This window comes from Sciurus carolinensis, chromosome 11, assembly GCF_902686445.1.
Source record: "Sciurus carolinensis chromosome 11, mSciCar1.2, whole genome shotgun sequence".
Taxonomy (NCBI): domain Eukaryota; kingdom Metazoa; phylum Chordata; class Mammalia; order Rodentia; family Sciuridae; genus Sciurus; species Sciurus carolinensis.
Window position 1 is genome coordinate 67,962,408 of NC_062223.1, and position 18,381 is coordinate 67,980,788.

At 32.7% G+C, this 18,381-nt stretch overlaps 1 protein-coding gene across 4 annotated transcripts in view; it reads left to right on the forward strand.

Annotated features, from left to right (window-relative positions):
* Positions 1 to 18,381, forward strand: part of Stk33 (serine/threonine kinase 33) — a 204,619-nt gene that overhangs the window by 126,117 nt on the left and 60,121 nt on the right. For all 4 annotated transcript variants that reach the window (XM_047517616.1, XM_047517615.1, XM_047517618.1 and 1 more), the window contains 5 exons: positions 1,237 to 1,325; positions 3,068 to 3,152; positions 8,376 to 8,451; positions 12,273 to 12,385; positions 12,821 to 12,906. In XM_047517616.1, the coding sequence (XP_047373572.1) occupies positions 1,237 to 1,325; positions 3,068 to 3,152; positions 8,376 to 8,451; positions 12,273 to 12,385; positions 12,821 to 12,906 (449 nt within the window). The remainder of the gene's footprint in view (positions 1 to 1,236; positions 1,326 to 3,067; positions 3,153 to 8,375; positions 8,452 to 12,272; positions 12,386 to 12,820; positions 12,907 to 18,381) is intronic.

Consider the following 18,381-nt stretch of genomic DNA (forward strand, 5'->3'; position numbering starts at 1 on the left):
TCAGGCTGGTGAGAGATTGAGTGTAGAAAACAATTTGTAATCAAATATGATAATTTCTCTAATGGAGAACCATATAAAGTACAAGAAACACACGAGTGAAAGTGTATCATTTGGATTTTGAAAGAAAGGAATTCAGAGGAAATAATATTCAATCTAGGAATACAAACTCAGGCAAAAAAGGAAGGACTTTCCAGACAGAGGGAACCCGTTTTTTGCAAAGGCTTAATATTGTGTTCATGCCAATCCTCTCCTCTTAAGCTATAACTTCAGTATAATTCCAAACTAAATCTTAACAGCATTTTTCATAGAACTTGATTAGAGTATTCTAAAACAGGTAAGAATAGACAGTCAACAATGAAAAAGAACAACGATGGAAGAAGCAGGGAGTCTTGCCTTGCCAAGGATCAAAATAGAGCATAAGGATATATTAATTAAAACTGTGTAGTATTTATGTAAGAAAAAACACTAGCAAAGGAACAGAAACAATATAAATTCCAAAAACAAAACCTGGGAATTGTGTAAGGAAAATATAAATGACTAGAAATAATTACCAGTCCAGGGCTCATTCAGTTCCATTTTTCCAGTAATTATACCTTAACTTTTAAATCTAGAGAAATGATCATTATGGATATGAACTGAATTCATTATTTGCAAAGGAAGCATTTTTTACATGATTATTTGCATGTACATAAAAACACTACTTAAATTCTGACGTGTCCAACTGAAAATTTTATGTCTCAAGGATTTTTGTTTGTTTTTTATTTTAACATACAAAGAGTAGGAAAATATATGCTGATATTATAGAAAAATACACTGAAATAAATCTAGGTTGTATACATATAGCCAAATTACAGTGTTTTAAAATTCTTATATCGACAGTAGCAAATATGTAGAAGTAAAGAAGTAATCTCTTCTTTTGAAGTTCTAAGGATATGGGCAACCTTGCTGTGCTTCTAAAACTGTCTTCCTCCTTGGTGGAAGATCTTGGATTCTCCACACTTACCAATCCACACATCATGAAGAGTAACCAGTTGGGGCAACAGGGGAATGGGTAGAGATGAGGGAGACAGTGGCTTCATAGGGTTAGAAATGTGGGGAAGATGGTTTGTAAGATTTACACTTCCCACCCCCATTTCAGCAGTGGATTGTAATCTGTTAAATATATTTATTTGTCTTATTGGTGTACTCTCTATTTTTCTTTATACATTTCTTTTGACTTGTTTGTTTTCTTGATAGATATAGTACATAGAGATCTAAAACTGGAAAACATACTGGTAAAAAGCAGCTTTATTGATGCTAACAATGAAATGAACTTAAACATAAAGGTAAGATATTAGAAATGATGATAAATATTTCCCTACAAACAGTTTATTAGCAAAGTGGCAGAATGCATCTTTTTAGATAAATTTCAATCGCTTTTGAGCAGCCAGAAAATAAGTGATGTGCTAAAAAATAAAAATTCACAAAAGATGTAACTGACAAGAATAATTTTACAAGTTAAGTGGTGCTATTGAGTATGTTTTTTAAAGTACATACTCATTTGGATGTTCTAAATCATTAGTTAATAGCAAGCAAACAGATGCTCTGAATTCTAATTAATTTCAGAATTATGCCTGGTAATTTGATGTAAATGTGTTACAGATTTAGAGAAAAACACACCTTGGCTGTGTTTTTGATACTAAATTAATGCTACAGTCTGTATTTCTCATTGAAAATTTTCCTGGGTATTAATATTTATGTCTTAAACACAATTAATGTGCCAAGTGAAGATTTTATTCCTTAATGTCAAATAAATGATAGGATACATTATTTATTACTCAGCAGTTTAATAGTGGCTGCTTTCAAAATATGTGCATATTTTTGTTTTAATGTTGTCTGTGAGTAACTTGCTGTAATAGAAGCTAAGTCCTTAGTAAAAAGTTCAACAGTATTGTTGGTTTACCCAAGTAAATGTTCTTGAATAGTTCCATTGTAAACTGCATGAGGTCAGGAATTGTGTATGTCTTATGCTCTGTTGGAACCTTGAGTAGTCCCTGAGACACAGAATGTGCTCAATTAATCTTTGGCAAGTGAGGGAACTGATGCTCTCCAAAGAACTGAATTGGATTGTGAAACCTTTTGTCTATTTGATGTCTGTACAGATTTTCTGTAGAGAAAGATGTATGATGCTTGAAGTAGGATATTTGTGAAAATGCCTGGAAAAATTGATTCATATTTTAGAAAAATAGTGATATCACATGTCAAGTAGGAACATTTTCTTACTCCATAAGGGACTGAAAGCTTTGCATTTAGTGTGTACAAAGAGCCTGTATTTGGTTGTACGATCAATAGATTTGCTTGTTTTTCAGCTTTCAGCTCAAGAGTCTTCCACCATGGGAGACAAGACCAAGGGTACATACTCAAGATTTAATAACCAAATGTTTAATTACTAAGATTTAGAATGGAGCAGAAAGACTACAGCTGCAAGCAGTAGGCCTCCAGGGTATTCATAGTTACACTGTGTTATTATGAGTTTTTTCCTTGTTAATTTGCTTCTCATAGTTTTTAATAGTGTAGTAATTGTTTTAATTAGTATAATCTAGAATCAAAAGGAAATAATAGTAAAGAAAAGGTAGTATTTACCAATTATAAATAACTATAAAAAAGGGGTGTTTCAGTGAGTGCCTATAGAGGCAATGATTTGCATTTATAACAATTCTTTAAACTAGAACATATCTTGAATATCAGGAAAATAGATAATACACTAAGGCTAGAATATATTTTGCAATGAAAATAGTTAGATCCCTTCTTTCAAGATATAACTCCTATTTTGAATTGGTGAATTTAATTAGAAGGCAACATGGGTGCTCTCTCAAGATTTGAGAAACCAAGCTTCTTTCTATCAAGTTTCTTTTCCACACAGAGAGGTGGGTGGGGAGTTAAAAGTCCCTTTAGTAATAAAAGGAAAGTCCCCACCTGCAGGAATATCTAAGTAAATACAATTACAATGTGGTGATAGTCCTGTCTTCAGAATGAGTGAAGTCTGGGACAGGAAAATGGGTGACTATGCCTGCTTTTCTTCTTTAAGGTGACTGATTTTGGCTTGGCAGTAAAGAAGCATGGTAGGGGTGAAGCCATGATGCAGACCACATGTGGGACTCCTATCTATATGGGTAAGTTGGTAAACTTAAAAGAATTTTTTTCTCTGTAAAAAAGTAGAGCAACTAGTATAGATTGCAATTTGAATACTTTGATTTTGCCATCATGACTTAATGGCCCTTGATCAAGTGACATTTTCTTTTCTTAGATCAAGTAATTTCAATTGTTATAGCATTTTTCTTGCGGTTCTTACTTTCAGTGATTGTTGTAATTTTTGTTGTTTCTCTGGAATCTTCTTAGTTATTTTTATCTCTTAGGTAATCATACCCCAAACTTATTGTTTTTGTTAAATCACACTAAAATCACTTGTATATTTTGCTTCTTTGCATTTTTATTCAATTTTGTTGCCATCAGTTTTTCATAAAGATTGTCGATTAAATATATTTTTTAAACTAGCACATTACCTTTTTCTAAAGGTGATTTTTAAAACAGGTTTATTAAGGTTTAATTAAATACCATAAAATAGGTAAAATTCATTGATTTTTCATGTATTCACAGAGTCGTACAGCCATTATTACAATTCAGTTTTAAAACAATGTATGCAGAGTTGTACAGCCATTATCATAATTCTGTTTCAAAAGTCCCCTCATGCCCATTTGTACTCAATCTCATTCCTATCCTACACTCAAGTAGCCACTGATCATTCTAGATTTTCCTCCTTTTTTCCCCTCTCTCTAGAATTTTCTTTTCTGGACAATGTCATACAAAAGGAATCATATGATATGTAGTTTTTTATATTATGTTGACTTTTATGCCAGCTTACTTTCTTTTACCATAATATTTTTGAGGTATATCTATGTTGTGGCATTTGTCTCTAGTCTGTTCCTTTATATTCCTTAAGTAGTTATCTGTCGAATGGATATGCCACACTAGCTGATGGACTCATGGATTGTTTCTAGTTTGGAGTTATTATAAATAATACTTTATGGACATTCATGCATAATTCTTTGTGAGGACATGTGGTTTCATTTTTCTTGGGTAATTATCTCAGTGAATTGCTGAGTCATATGTTAAATCTACGTATAAATTTTAAGAAATTGTCAAATTTGTTTTCCGTAGTGGCTGTTACCTTCCCCATGTTTTAGGATTTCAGTTTTTTCACATCCTTGCCAGTTCTTTTTTCCCTCAGTACTGGGGATGTAGTCCAGGGCTTCGTGCATGCTATATTCCTAGCCTTTAAAATTTTTTAAATTTTGAAACAGGGTCTCACTGAGGTTGCTGAAGCTGGCCTTGAACTTTAAGTCTTCCTACTTCAGTCTTCAGAGAAGGTGGGATTACAGGCTACATACTTACCAACTTTTTTTTGGGGGGGGGGGGGTCCTGGGGATTGAACCCAGGACCTTGTGCTTACAAGGCAAGCACTCTACCGACCGAGCTATCTCCCCAGCCCCTACTTACCAACTTTTGTTATTAACTATCTTTTAAATTATAGCCACTGTAGTGGGTATAAAGTATTGTCTCATTGTGGTTTTTAATTTACATTTCCTAATGGTTAATAATGTTGAGTATCTTAGTCATTCATAATATCTTCTCTGTTGAAATGTCTTTAGTACCTACTGAGATGATTATATTTTTTCTTTACAAATTTTATGAATGAAGTAATTTCATTAACAGATTTTTAAATGTTGAACCACCCTTGCATATTTGCGAGGTTGCTTTAATGTGCTCTGTTCAGTTTGCCACCACTTTATGTAGGAGCTTTAACTGTTACTTTCTTCCTTTTGTGCTAGGGTATGCTGGCCCCTTTTAAAATTTTTTTAAAAAGTTCACTTTTTATATGCCCATGAACATTTTACATAATAGATGTTATATGTTAATTAATAGTTTGAAATTTCCCTTTAAAAATTTTTGGTCTTGTTATCCTTTTGGGAATATTGTTTCTGTTATATTTTTTGATTTATACTTCATTATTTAAGTTTTCACACCTTCTTGAATAATTTTGATAATTTTCTAGAAATTCTTTATTTCATTGGTATAAATGTGCATATTGTATTTCCTTGCAATTTTCAGCTTTTCCTGTGTATCTTGGTTATAGTCCCCTATTCTTAATATTTCTTGAGAAGGTAGCATGATGTAATATTCATGTTAATGCCTCTGAATACACCAGGGTAACTCAGGATTCCAACTCTGTACTTACTGTTTTTGTCCCAGTTTCTACTGCTGTATAATAGGAATTCTTTTTTGAAGACCTATTTTTCCCAATACTGGGAATACGATAGTGAACAAAAGATAAACATGTTTTACCTTTGTGGAACTTAACATTCTAGTGGTGCAAACATTAAACAAAAACAAATATATATATATAGTGTGTGTTAAAGAGAAGTGCTGAGGACAAAAAACAGGGAGGAGGATGATAATAATATCTTTTTTTTTTTATCAAGTTAACATGAGAATTAAATGAGAAAATAGGAGTAAAGGACTTAACAGTGCTTAGCACTAAAAGCTCAATTTTTGCTCTTGTATTAATTATTATTATTATTATTTTTGACTGAATTTATTAGTGGCTAGAACAGTTTCTTAGGCTTTTCAAGAACTAGCTCATATCTTATGGTATCTGGATGGCTTTTTCATTAATTTCTGCCTTTATCTTTCTGAATTCATTCTATTTTCTTTTGGTCTATTTTTAAAACTTCCTCAGTTGACTGTTTATTATCAGTCTTCTTATTTTCTAATAAGTACGTGTAAAGCTGTGAATTTTTCTGTGAGTACTTTTTTGACTACTTCTTTTGGCATACAGTGTTTTAATTGTGATTCAACTCCTACTATACTATAATTTTAATTTTAATCTTCTTTAAGCCAATGATTTTTTAGAGGTGTGTTTAGAATTTACCAGGTGATTGGGATGTGTTTGATATTCATGTAAATGTGAGTTTGTTTTCATGGCCTTTTGGATCTTCTGTCTGGTTTTCTTTTTTTAAATTTTTTAAATTTAAATTTTAAATTCTTTTGATTTTCTTAGTGTAGTGAGTAATTCTGTCTTGAAGATTTTCAACTTATTAAAGTCATCCGTCAAGATAGTTAACTAGTTCTTTTTGTAGTTTTAGTAGATTTTTAAGAAATCTACTTTATAGAGATATAATTTGTATACAGTAAAGTACACACATTTTAAATGTAAAGTTGAATGAGTTTTGACAACTTCATATACTGATGTAATCAGCACCTCGATGAAGATTTAGAACATGTCTATTATCCTATAAAGTTCCTCTGTGTCCCTTTTAGTCAACCCCTTGCCTAGGTCCCAGAAACAATTGATGATTTCTATCATCGGACGTTTTATATAAATTGAACTATATTGTATATACTCTTTCATGTCTATCTTCTTCTTCAGTTCCATATAATGATTTTGAGACTTTATGCATGTTGCTGTATCAGTATTCATTTTTATTGCTTTTTTGCCTGCTTGATACGTAAAGTTTTTAAATTGTTTTATCTTATTTTGGAAAAGACTACTTTAGATTCTGTTCATATCCTCCTGTTGGCAAAAGACATCTGGTCTGTAGTTACATGGGGAAAATATATCTAAGCACCCTGAGTTTTATGCCTGCTTATTAGTTGTCTACACTATAACAAGTGAGAGAACTAGAGAGAAGACAGATGGTTTGTGGAGCTTTGCTGACTTTCTAAATGGCTCCTTGGCACAGTTATTCTGGCTTTCGCCTCCCTGAGGGCTGGGATGACAGTGCAAGCAGAAATGCCCCTGATAATTAAGAACATTCTGAAAAAGTGAAGACTAGGAATTCCTAGCCCCTGCTGTATGATGCCCCAATATGGTGAGCCTTTACTGAATCCAGTCACAGGGTTTACCCTCGTGATAGACATGCGGCCATAGAACAACTTGCACTTTAATGATGCAATATTTAAAGATTTTAAGTAGTATTAAAGAATATAAGTACAGTAGTTGCTAAAAGGAAAATATTAATTACTAAATTTTTAATCATTTGGAGACAAATTGGTTTGTTAATTATCTATAATGTAGCCTTTTCTCATTCTTCTGTTTATCTTTTGACGGCTTTGTGTTGCTTTTTCATTCCTTTAAAGTTAAAGGCAGAGGTAAAAAGAAGAAAATGAATTCTGTTTGTTTTCAGAAGTTATTATAAAAGGTGTGTGTGTGTGTTTGTGTGTGTGTGTGTCTGTGTTTAAACTGTTTTCTAAAATAAACATATGCCTTTTCTGTAGGATGTGCTCTGTAACTGTGTGACTTTAGGGAAGTTGCTTAATATATTTCAACCTTAGTTTTTCATTGATTAAAAGGAGTCAAACTATCTCACAGGTGTCTTAACACAATTTATACAAAAAATTTATGCAAAAATACTTTGTAAATTTTAAGTTCTGTTGAAATATAAACATATATTTTATTTTAAACTGTTTTTTCTTTTTTCCTTAAAGAAAGATACCTGATATATAGCTATAGAAGTAGAATGAACATGTTTCTGCAATATCATATGCAGTTTTTTAAAAAGCCAGTCCTTGCATAAATAAATCTAATCTTTAAAAAAATGTACCCCCTAAAAATGGAAAGAATGGTGTTATTTTGAGAAAGGCGTTTTAAGGAACCAGTTGTTTTGTGAATACCTTTGTAAAGCAAGGAGCACGAAACTGGGGAGTCAGGAATACCTGGAACCTAGTCTTATCCTGTGACTAACTGGCTTTTTTAAATGAAGTTTCACAAAAACTCTTAACTGGCTTTTTTATCCAGGCTTATAGGAGCTTTCTCCCTTTGTCTTGGTTTTCTCACTTATAAAATGTGAGAAATAATTTATATTGTCATAGGAGTGCTATGATATTATTATTGTTATTCTTTCATTAAGGTGATTTATAACCATTTGTCTTAGTTTTTCTGTGAATTCAGATTTCTACACATTGGACTTGCTTAAATTACATCTATTTAAGGCATGTATTCAATTCTATTTGGGGGAGAGGGCTGGGATATTGTTCTTTTCTGCTATAACTGCACAATCTTGCAAAATCATTTCTTAATATTTTCCCAGGAATAAAGAGTAGTACATTTGGTTACACAGTTCCATCATTCCATTAGAAGCTAAATGATAAGCATGAGGATACAGTGACATCAGTTGTTAAGGCCTGTACATTATTCATTTAACATCTGCTATTGGTTTTTTCCCCCCTGTGGGGGAATAAATTACAACACATCAGCACATTTTTCATGCTTTGTGTTTAAGCATTTAAAAGTCATTTATTGTATTATTAATATTATTTTATTTCTGCTTGTTTGGCAGCACCTGAAGTTATCAATGCCCATGACTATAGCCAGCAGTGTGACATTTGGAGCATAGGTGTCATAATGTACTATTTGTAAGTAGCCTACTAAATGTCCAGGGTAAAATGTATAAATAGTCTCTGATAGTAGCATGGCAATGGATTTTAAATTAAAACTGAGCAATATATGTTTTAAAAAATGGTTTAAAAACCAACTGGTAAGTCATTCTAAAAAGCTCTCATTTGTTATCAGGTTCATCCCTTAGGTATTTTTTTAATACTGTAAATTTATAACTTTCAGTTTTGCTTTTCATTGATCTATAATTACAACAATACACTCTATTTTCTGAGCAAAGTGAAAAATTGTCCTAACACTTTCCTGATCCCTTTCTACAAACCAAAATCTTCTTTGTATTTTTTTCATAATCTTTACTTATAGTCCATCTGGCCCTAGAGCTACCCGTATGGACAGGATGTATGTGTGGAGTGGCACTAACTAGGTAGAAATTTGCTTGGGTTATAGGGAGTGTTCTGCATTTCCTGGTTCTCTTAATGTTATTGAAGACTTTAGTGACTCTCCTTCCTCACTCTAGATTCAGTCAAACCCCAAGTCTTACAATTTTTTCCTTTGAAGTATTCTTACCTATTTGATTTCTCTTCATCTTTATCATTTCTCTTTATAATCCCTTTTCTATAACAGTGTCTTTCCATCTGTTCTCCCTGCTCTGGTTACCCTCCCCAGTTCATCTAGCTGTTGTCATTCTAAATCATAAATTTGATCATACTATTTCTTGATTTAAAACCTCTGAAAATACTCCTTGCTATAGAGAAATATCAGAGCATCCTGGCATGGTATAGCTTAGCAAATCTTTCATGTCTTGACTCCAGCATGCCTTTCCAATCTTGGCCTAGGTCTGTATTCCTATGTACCTACCTTATTTTGTGGCCACTCTAGACCACTCTGTATTACTCAAACACACCTGCACTTCATGCCTTTGAATATGTGTGTGTGTGTGTGTGTGTGTGTGTATGCATGCATGTGTACACTCTTCTCTACAAACCTCTCTCCTGGGTGGGCCCAGTTCAAACATTCAAAATATCTGTTTCCCTTAAGTCCTGTACTACCCCAACAGAGTTACTGCATTTATTATGGACATGACTTCCTACATTCCACAGAGGATTTAAGGCATCATACAAAAAATGCATGCAAATGGTTACATTGAAATAAAAAAATAAGGTTTGCACTTGTGTAACTATGATAATTGTTTACTTTGATGTGTGAACATAATGTTTTGAAACTATAATTATATAGATTATAATTATATAGATTCTTGCTCTAAATTTCATGAAAGATAGAGATTTTATGTTATTCATTTTTGTATCCCTGATATCTAATACAATAATAGGCACATGTTCATGTGCTCAATATGTTTGCTAAATTGAATTAAGTGAATTGTCTAAGAGGTGTTCTGAAAAGTTAGAGACCATTGTTCTGCCTCTTGGTGAGTATGAACATTTTATGTTGATGCAACATTAGTTTTATGGTCATATTGAAGATTTCACTACGTACTACCTCTTCCAGATCGTTTCTAAATATTGACATCACAGTAGTTACATTTTCACAGCTCTGTGAAATGGAATACACAGGCAGTAGAAATTGGATGATGTGATTGTAACTGTAGCTCAGTTTGATCAACACACATCATTGCCTATACAGCATAAAGTTTAAATATATTTGCAAAATTTTTGATCATTGTTTTGTGCTGATTAGAATCATAGTGCAAAAATTTTGAGCCCCAGTCTTTAATTAAAATATAACTATTTTAAATTAAGTTTTTATATTCATAAGACATTCTAAGCAAGTCAAATATAATATGTATACTCAAATATTCTACAATTCACATGGTGTTTGCTTGCAGCTGCCTTTTAAAATTTTTATTTATTTATTTTTGCTGTACCGGGGATTGAATCCAGGGCTCCTCATGTGCTAGGCAAGTGCTATATCACTAAGCTACATTCTCAGTGTGTTTTCTTGTTAGTTTGAATTTGGTGTTAAGGCAAACGAGTATATTACATATCTTTAAAATCTTCCTCTTTCTTAAAGATATCATTTTAATTTTTCCGCAAATGAGTATATTACATATCTTTAAAATCTTCCTCTTTCTAAAGATACCATTTTAATTTTTCTGCTCCAAAGTGTAGCTGCATGTCTTCATAATGGCTTCTTCTTTTCTTTAAGGTTCTCTTCCTTAGCTAATCAGTGTGTATTCATTAATCTGTCTGAGCCCAGTGGTGTTGTAGATAATTCCTTCACCAGGAGCACAAACACATTACCTTTTCCAGGGGGGCTATTTTCCTGTTTATCAGTTACCTCGGATTCATTTCTACTTAATTGGACAATGATAATATTCTTTCTCAAGGTGCAATTAACAAAAATAAATACTCTCTGTGGTTACTATCATCTGTTGTTTTGATTCCTATGGATACAAAAGAAAAGGATAAGAGGACTTTAAGAGGCATTTTTCATGTCTTGGATTCCCTTTTCTGAATGTGCAAGAAAATTGCTGTCATAAAATTTCATATGCTGCTGATTGACCAACCATTAGATACATTTTACGTAAATAAAATTGCAAAGGGCTGAAAAAAGTGGAATTTTTAAAATGTAGCCCTTAAGCTATAGTTGTATGCTCATCAGGCTATGCAGGGGCAGCAAAGGAAATGGTGAATTCGCATATCACTGGTTGATAACAGGCTCAATGAACTGGGCTTTTGCTGGCCTGTACTTGTTATAATACATAGTAATTGTCCATAAGGCCATTTTTCTGCCTTTTTTTATGGCTTTTAAAATGCATTTTAAAACTAAAAATAGCAAGGCAAATAAGATCTGTAAGAGGCAGATCAGAAAGCTATATAGAGATTTAAAGTATTAAAATGAAGGTTTTCATAGCAATTTGGTAAATACTGACCTGTTAACAAGATGCTACTGGTAAATGAAGAGCTCTAATTGTCCAGCGTAGTTTGATAAACCACTAGGATGAAAGTAACTTTAGTTCCTGGGAAAGTTATCATTGTGCAAAATGTTTATTAAATTTGACTTATTCAGAAATATTTATGAGTTAGCTTCTATATTGGAAAATATCACTAAAGGAAATCAGTAAAAGCATAATTCTTGAATTATGGAATGTACAAACAGGCCCAGGCTTACTTTATATACACTGCTGTCGTTTTACTGATGTTGGTGGTGTATGTTCAGCTTTCACTCTTTCGGACTGAAGGGTCGAATCATCATCTGATTTTCCTCATCCAGGCTTTCGTTTTGTTTACCATGATTAAATAGTTGTGGCCATTTTAATGGCTTTTTTGCTTTGTCTCAGAGCCTATAGAAATTATCAGGGTTGTCTTGGTTTATTATTTCTTACATCTGTATAGTATTTTACCATGAATAAGGCTCTTACATAGTCATTATACTCTGATTAAACTCTGACAACTCATTGTATGTTTTTATAAGTTCACTTTTATATATCTTAAGCCATTGCCTTACCCTTGCTCACATCAAACTGTATCTCCCCTCTTAGCTTCTCCTGTTACTGTGTAGTTAAACTCATGCACTTCTTGTATTTGAACCCCACTTAAGCTTATGCTACCTCACCTGGAATAGCTTTGAGCCATTTGCAGATCTGAAGGTTTTAGTGTATATATGCATACTTCCTGTGCCAGATCATTTCTCTCAGTGTTGAGACAAGAGCCTAGCACTGATCTTAGAAAACCCCATCACTTCCATTTTTACATCTGGAGAGATCTCTTTCCTGTACTTAAATAGAAAGTACCAGTATTTCCAAGTCCGGCAGAAACAATTTGCAATGGCTTCTTTTTGATTACATTTTAAACATTTAAACAAAATAATTGCCTTTGTTTAGGTTATGTGGAGAAGCACCCTTCTTGGCAAACTCAGAAGAAAAGCTTTTTGAGTTAATAAAAAAGGGAGAACTATATTTTGAAGATCCAGTCTGGAATTCTGTAAGTGATTGTGGTAAGTATAGATTTGTTATTATTTACTAATGTAAATATAATTAATATAAGAAAGTTGGCCAGTTAGTAAAACTGTTTTACATCTTTATTTAGTCATAACATTTACTCTGGAAATAAATGCTAGTTATTTGTAGAAATAGTGATATCTTCACTGTGACTATTCATAATCAAAATTTCCAAAACCCAGAAAATACATAGTAAAAATTAAAGAGGAAATTTGCTGATCTCTAGCCGATTTTTACTATAGACCATTAAACTAGGTAGTTCATGCAATAAAACTTTAAACTTTTCAAAAAAATTTATTAGGCATTTATGCTGATGCTACTTGGAATCTTTCTTTTATTTTATATGGACTTAATCCTAAATAAATTGGAAAAATATATGACATTAATTGTAAAGAGAAATAAAATTTTCAGGACTTTTCCCTTATTTGCAGCTAAAAGTGCTTTAAAACAACTTCTGAAAGTAGATCCGGCTCACAGAATCACCGCTAAGGAACTGCTAGATAACCAGTGGTTAACAGTAAGTTACAGTAATACCTTTTTTTCTATTTCTGACATGCTGTCATTGTTCAGGTCTTTTTTTCATTTGGCTTTGTAGTTTTGTATATATTCATCTCAATCATCTTCTAACAAATTAAAAAAGATAATTGAATCTTGCCGGGTCTGATGGCATACTCTTGTAATCCCAGCGGCTTGGGAGGCTGAGACCGAAGGATCTTGAGTTCAAAACCACCTAAGCAAATTAGTGAGGCCCTAAGTAACTCAGCAAGATCCTGTCTCTAAATAAAATACAAAAAAGGGATAGGAATGTGGCCCAGTGGTTAAGTGCCCTTGGGATCAACCCCCCAATACCCACCCTGCCCCCAAATTATTGAATCTTGACACATTTCAGAAATGAGCATTTTCAAATTGTTGAAACTGTTAACTCAGTTGTTCATATATATTTATAGATGCTTAAACTTTGCTTTATTATTTGTCATGAAGGTATCATGTCCAGTAGAACAGAGTTGAGAAATGTCCATTATTGAAGCTGTGGAATATTGAAGCTGTCTGTATGTCAGTGATGTAAAGCAGTGGAACCATTCACCTCTCTTCCAACTATGGAATGCAGGGAATCTTTGGAGATTCAGAAAAAAGCCAAAATCTCCAAACAGTGGTTGTTATATGGTTTTAAATCTTTTTTTTTAAATAATTTTTTTATAGTTATAGATGGACAGAATGCCTTTATTTGTTTATTTTTAGGTGGTGCTAAGGATTGAAGCCAGTACCTCACACATGCTAGGCAAGTGCTCTGCCACTGAGCTACAGCCTCAGCCCTGGTTTGAAATCTTAAGTAGCTTTTTATTTACATATTGTTTTCCACCATTAGATTAAATACCTTGAGCAAAAACCCAGTATCTTACCTCTGTATCCCTGCTCCCAGAATATTACCTGGTCATAACAGGAACTTTGGGAGATACTGCTTCTTACCTCTCAGTTTTTCTTTTCACTTGTAATGAGAATCCTAATATTTAGCTGGAAATTTTGATATCTAGTTAAGACTTTATACCCCAGTCTTTTTTGCTGATCATTATGATGTGGTGACTGGAATTTGAGTAGCCATTTGATCTTTAAAATTTATTTTAATTGGTGCATCTCAGTTATACAGAATGGTAGGTTCCATTATGGCATAGTTGCACATGCTGAAAAACCATGATTTTGGCAGTGGAAATATATGGTGGAAGGGAACAAGGCAGTGAGTCCTGATCTCCTCACAACACAGAAAATAAAAACAGAATTGATAGAACTTTATTACAAGTTTATCCCTGAATTTGAGGAACCATAGAGAATAGTAGCAGCAAGTATTTTTTTTTTTTTTCTTCTTATAAGATTGAATAGTATAGGATTTGGCTCTGAAGTGATTATAGTAAATAGGGTTCAGTGGCATCTCTTCAAGTGGGCTGATATTTGGATCAGCAGAAATAATACATTGATTAAAAATATCATTGATTAAAAATTTGCCCAACTCAGGGCTCTTAAGAGAAAAAAGCACAAAGTAGTTCTTCACTTAAAAGAAGAAATGAGAGCTGTACCAATAGGTGGGTAGACATGCAAACAATATGAAAAAGTAAGGGAATAAACCATCCCAAACAGCTCATAATGCTTCAACAACTTGACTCTGTCAACATCACAGTGGAGGAGTTTAGAAAGTTCATAGTTAAAATGTTCTGAGTTAAATGATAATATAAAGATTGAAATCAGAGACAAAATACATGAAGTGAAGGATCATTTCAATAAAGAGATAAAGATTCTGAAAAAGAACTAAGTGGAAATCCTGGAAATGAAAGACTTAATAAACCAAATAAAAATTCAATGCAAAGCATCACCAATAGATTAGACCACTTTGAATCTAGATTTTTTCACACCTTGAAGACAAAGTGTATAATCTTTTTTAAAAAACATTTTTTAAATTGTCAATGAACTTTTTTTTTCTTTATTTATATGTGGTGCTAAGAATTGAACCCAATGCCTCACACATGCAAGGCAGGCACTCTACCACTGTGCTACAACTCCAGCCCTAAAGTGTATGATCTTGAAAATGAAGTTGACCATAAAGAAAAAATGTTAAGAGACCATAAATGGAATATTCATGAAATCTGGGATAACATTAAAAGGCCAAATTTAAAGAATTACCAGGGTAGATTAAGGCTCTGAAATATAAGCTAAAGGGATGCAAAAACCTTTCAATGAAATATTATCAGGAAATTTTCCAAACCTAAGAATGAGATGGAAATTCAAATACAAGAGACATACAGGACTCCAAATATACAAAATCACAATAGATCCACTCCAAGACACATTTTAATGAAAATGCCAACATACAGAGTAAGGATAGAATTTTAAAAGATATAAGAGAAAAATGGCTGATCACATTTAGAAGTAAACCAATTTGAATTTTAACTGATTTCTCAACCCAGACCCTAAAAGACAGGAGGACTTGGAATAATATATACGAAGCTCTGAAAGAAAATGGATTCCAACCAAGAAGACTGTTCCTGCGAAATTAAACTTCAGGATTGAAGCTGAAATAAAAACATTCCATGATAAACAGAAGCTTAAGGAATTTATAACTAGAAAGCCTGCACTATAAAACATACTACTCAAGGAACTATTTCTTGAAGAAATGAAAAATAAAAATTAAAACTAGCACAGGGAGGAATTACACTAGAATAGTCAACTAGAGGAGAATCAAGTCTGATTTAAACATTAGAAATAAATCAAAATGGCAGGAAATGAAAATAATCTCTCAATAATAATATTGAATATAGATGGTCTTAACTTTTCTTTAAAAGACATAGGTTGGTAGAGTGGATTAAAAAACAAGATCAAAAATATTGCTGTCTGCAAGAAACTCACCTCATAGGCAAAAGATGGGAAAAGACATAACATTCACATGGGACTCATAAACAAGCAGCCATAGCTATTCACATATCAGATAAAGTGAACTGCAAGCCCAAATTAACAAAAGGTCACTTCATGATGCTTTAGGGAATCATGTATCAATAAGATATAATGTTTATAAATATTTATGCCCTAAACAATGGAGCATACATAATTATGCCCCGTACATAAAACAAACCCTTCTCAATATTAAGAATCAAATAGACCACAATACAATAATACTGGGTGACTCTAACATGCTTCTCTCCACACTGGATAAATCATCCAAACATGAAGTAAGTTTCTACAGAACTAAAGAATACAATTAATAATATAAACCTATTTCATTCACCAGTGACTGAAATCACTTTCTTCTCAGTAGTACATGGAATATTTTCTATTATAGACCATATTTTAGGTCACAAGTCAAATCTTTGCAAATAGAAAAAAAGAGATATAATACTTTGTATTCTATCAGATTATAAAGGAGTGAAACTAGAAATCAATGGTAAGATAAAAACCCATGCTAACACCTGGAGATTAAATAAATTTAAACTTTCGAATGATGAATGGATAGCAAAAGAAATCAGGGAAGAAATAAAAAACTACTTAGAGGTAAATGAGAATAGTAATACAACTTATCAAAATTTTGGGTATAGTATGAAGGCACATCTAAGAGGAAAGTTCAGAGCATTGAGCTGATACATTAAAAGAATAGGGGGAAAAAAAGAATAGAAAGATACCAAATAAATAATCTAACATTACATCTCAAGACCCTAGAAAAAGAACAAACCAACATCAAAATCAATAGAACATGGGAAATAATGAAAACCAGAGCCTAAATCAAGGAAATTGAGAATAGTAAAAAACAATACAAAAAAATCAACAAAAGAGTTGGTTTTGTGAAAGGATAAACAAGATCGATAAAACTCTAGCCAAACCAACCAAAAGAAAGAGGGAAAAAGCTCTCAAATTCAAGATGAAAAAGGCAGTATCACTACAGACACTACTGAAATCCAGAGGATCATCAGAAACTGTTTTGAAAATTTATATTCCAGTAAGCTAGAAAATCTTGAAGATAGTGACAAGTTCCTAGAGACATATGACCTACCCATATGAACCAGGAGGATATAGAAAAACTTAAACAGATCATTATCAAGTAATAAAATTGAAGCAGTTATCAAAAGCCTTCGAACAAAGAAAAGCCAAGGACTGGATGGATTTTCAGCCAGTTTCTACCACAACTTTTTTTTGTTTTTTGTTTTTTTTTTTTTTTTGTACCAGAGATTGATCCTAGGGTCACTTAAACACTGAGACACACTGCCAGCCCATTTTACTTTTTTATTTTTATACAGGGTCTCACTAAGTTGCTCAGGGCCTTGCTAAGTTGCTGAGACTGGCTTTGATCTTGTGCCTCCTGCCTCAGCTTCCTGAGCTACTGGTATTTTTTATTTTTCACATGACAGTAGAATGTATTTTGACATATCAAGCATACATGTAGTATAACTTCCCATTATTGTGGTTGTACATGATGTGGAGTTATACTAGTTGTATATTCATATATGAACATAGTAAAAGATAAAAAAATGAAATATATTTTTTAGAAGTAAAAGTGACAGAATTTGGTGATTGATTAGATGAGCCATGAGAATAAGGTAGGAAACAAGAATTATATCCAAAGTCTGCTCCAACAACTGGTTCGACAGTGGGGCAAGTGTGTTGAATCAAAAGTTCTGTATTAGAAATTTTAAGTTTGAAATATCTACATGGTATTGAAGTAGATATATCAAATAGTTAATTGACTATGTGAGTCTGGAACTGGAGAATTCTGAGCCAGAGATGTAAATTTGAGAATCATGAGTATGTAGATGCCATGTTAAACCACTGGTCTGAAGAGATAAATTAGGAAGAAAATACAGACAGAGAGAAGAAGCCCTAGCAACATGCTTTTAAACACTATAACATTTAGAAAAGACCCAGAGAAGTTTAGTTTCTGTAAACATACAGTGGTATTACTGTTTTAAATTCTCTAATTTTCCTTTGATAATTTTTAATCATTTCTTTGAATAACATTTTTTTCTTTAAAGGCTAAAAAAAATAGTGTACACTCAAGAATGGATTATATCTGCCCTCTTTTGTGAATATGTTGATATCTTATAGGATTCTGTACAGTAATTATTTCTGGCCTACAGTAATTGTGCAAATGAGTTAGCAGCTAGATAGATCATTGCAAAAATGTACTGAGTAGATTTAGTAGTAAAGGAAAATAAAATTGTAAAACAGATGGCATGCCTTAAAAATTTATCTCTTCTCTGCACCACACAACATTCGGGTTTGGCCATTTAATTATTTGTTTTCTAATTAGTATAACTTTATTTCTGTCTTTGGTCATTTTTCCAGAAGTCTCCATTTTTGATCCTCTGTAACATTTGTCTCTATGAAGTCTTTGCCAAATGGATAGAGAAGTGACAGATATTGTGTACTATATTGGACTACACTAAGGAGTTCAGTGTATGAAATTTAGAATACTGGCATTTTACAAACTTCTAAAAGGCAAAACTCTTATTCTTAACCA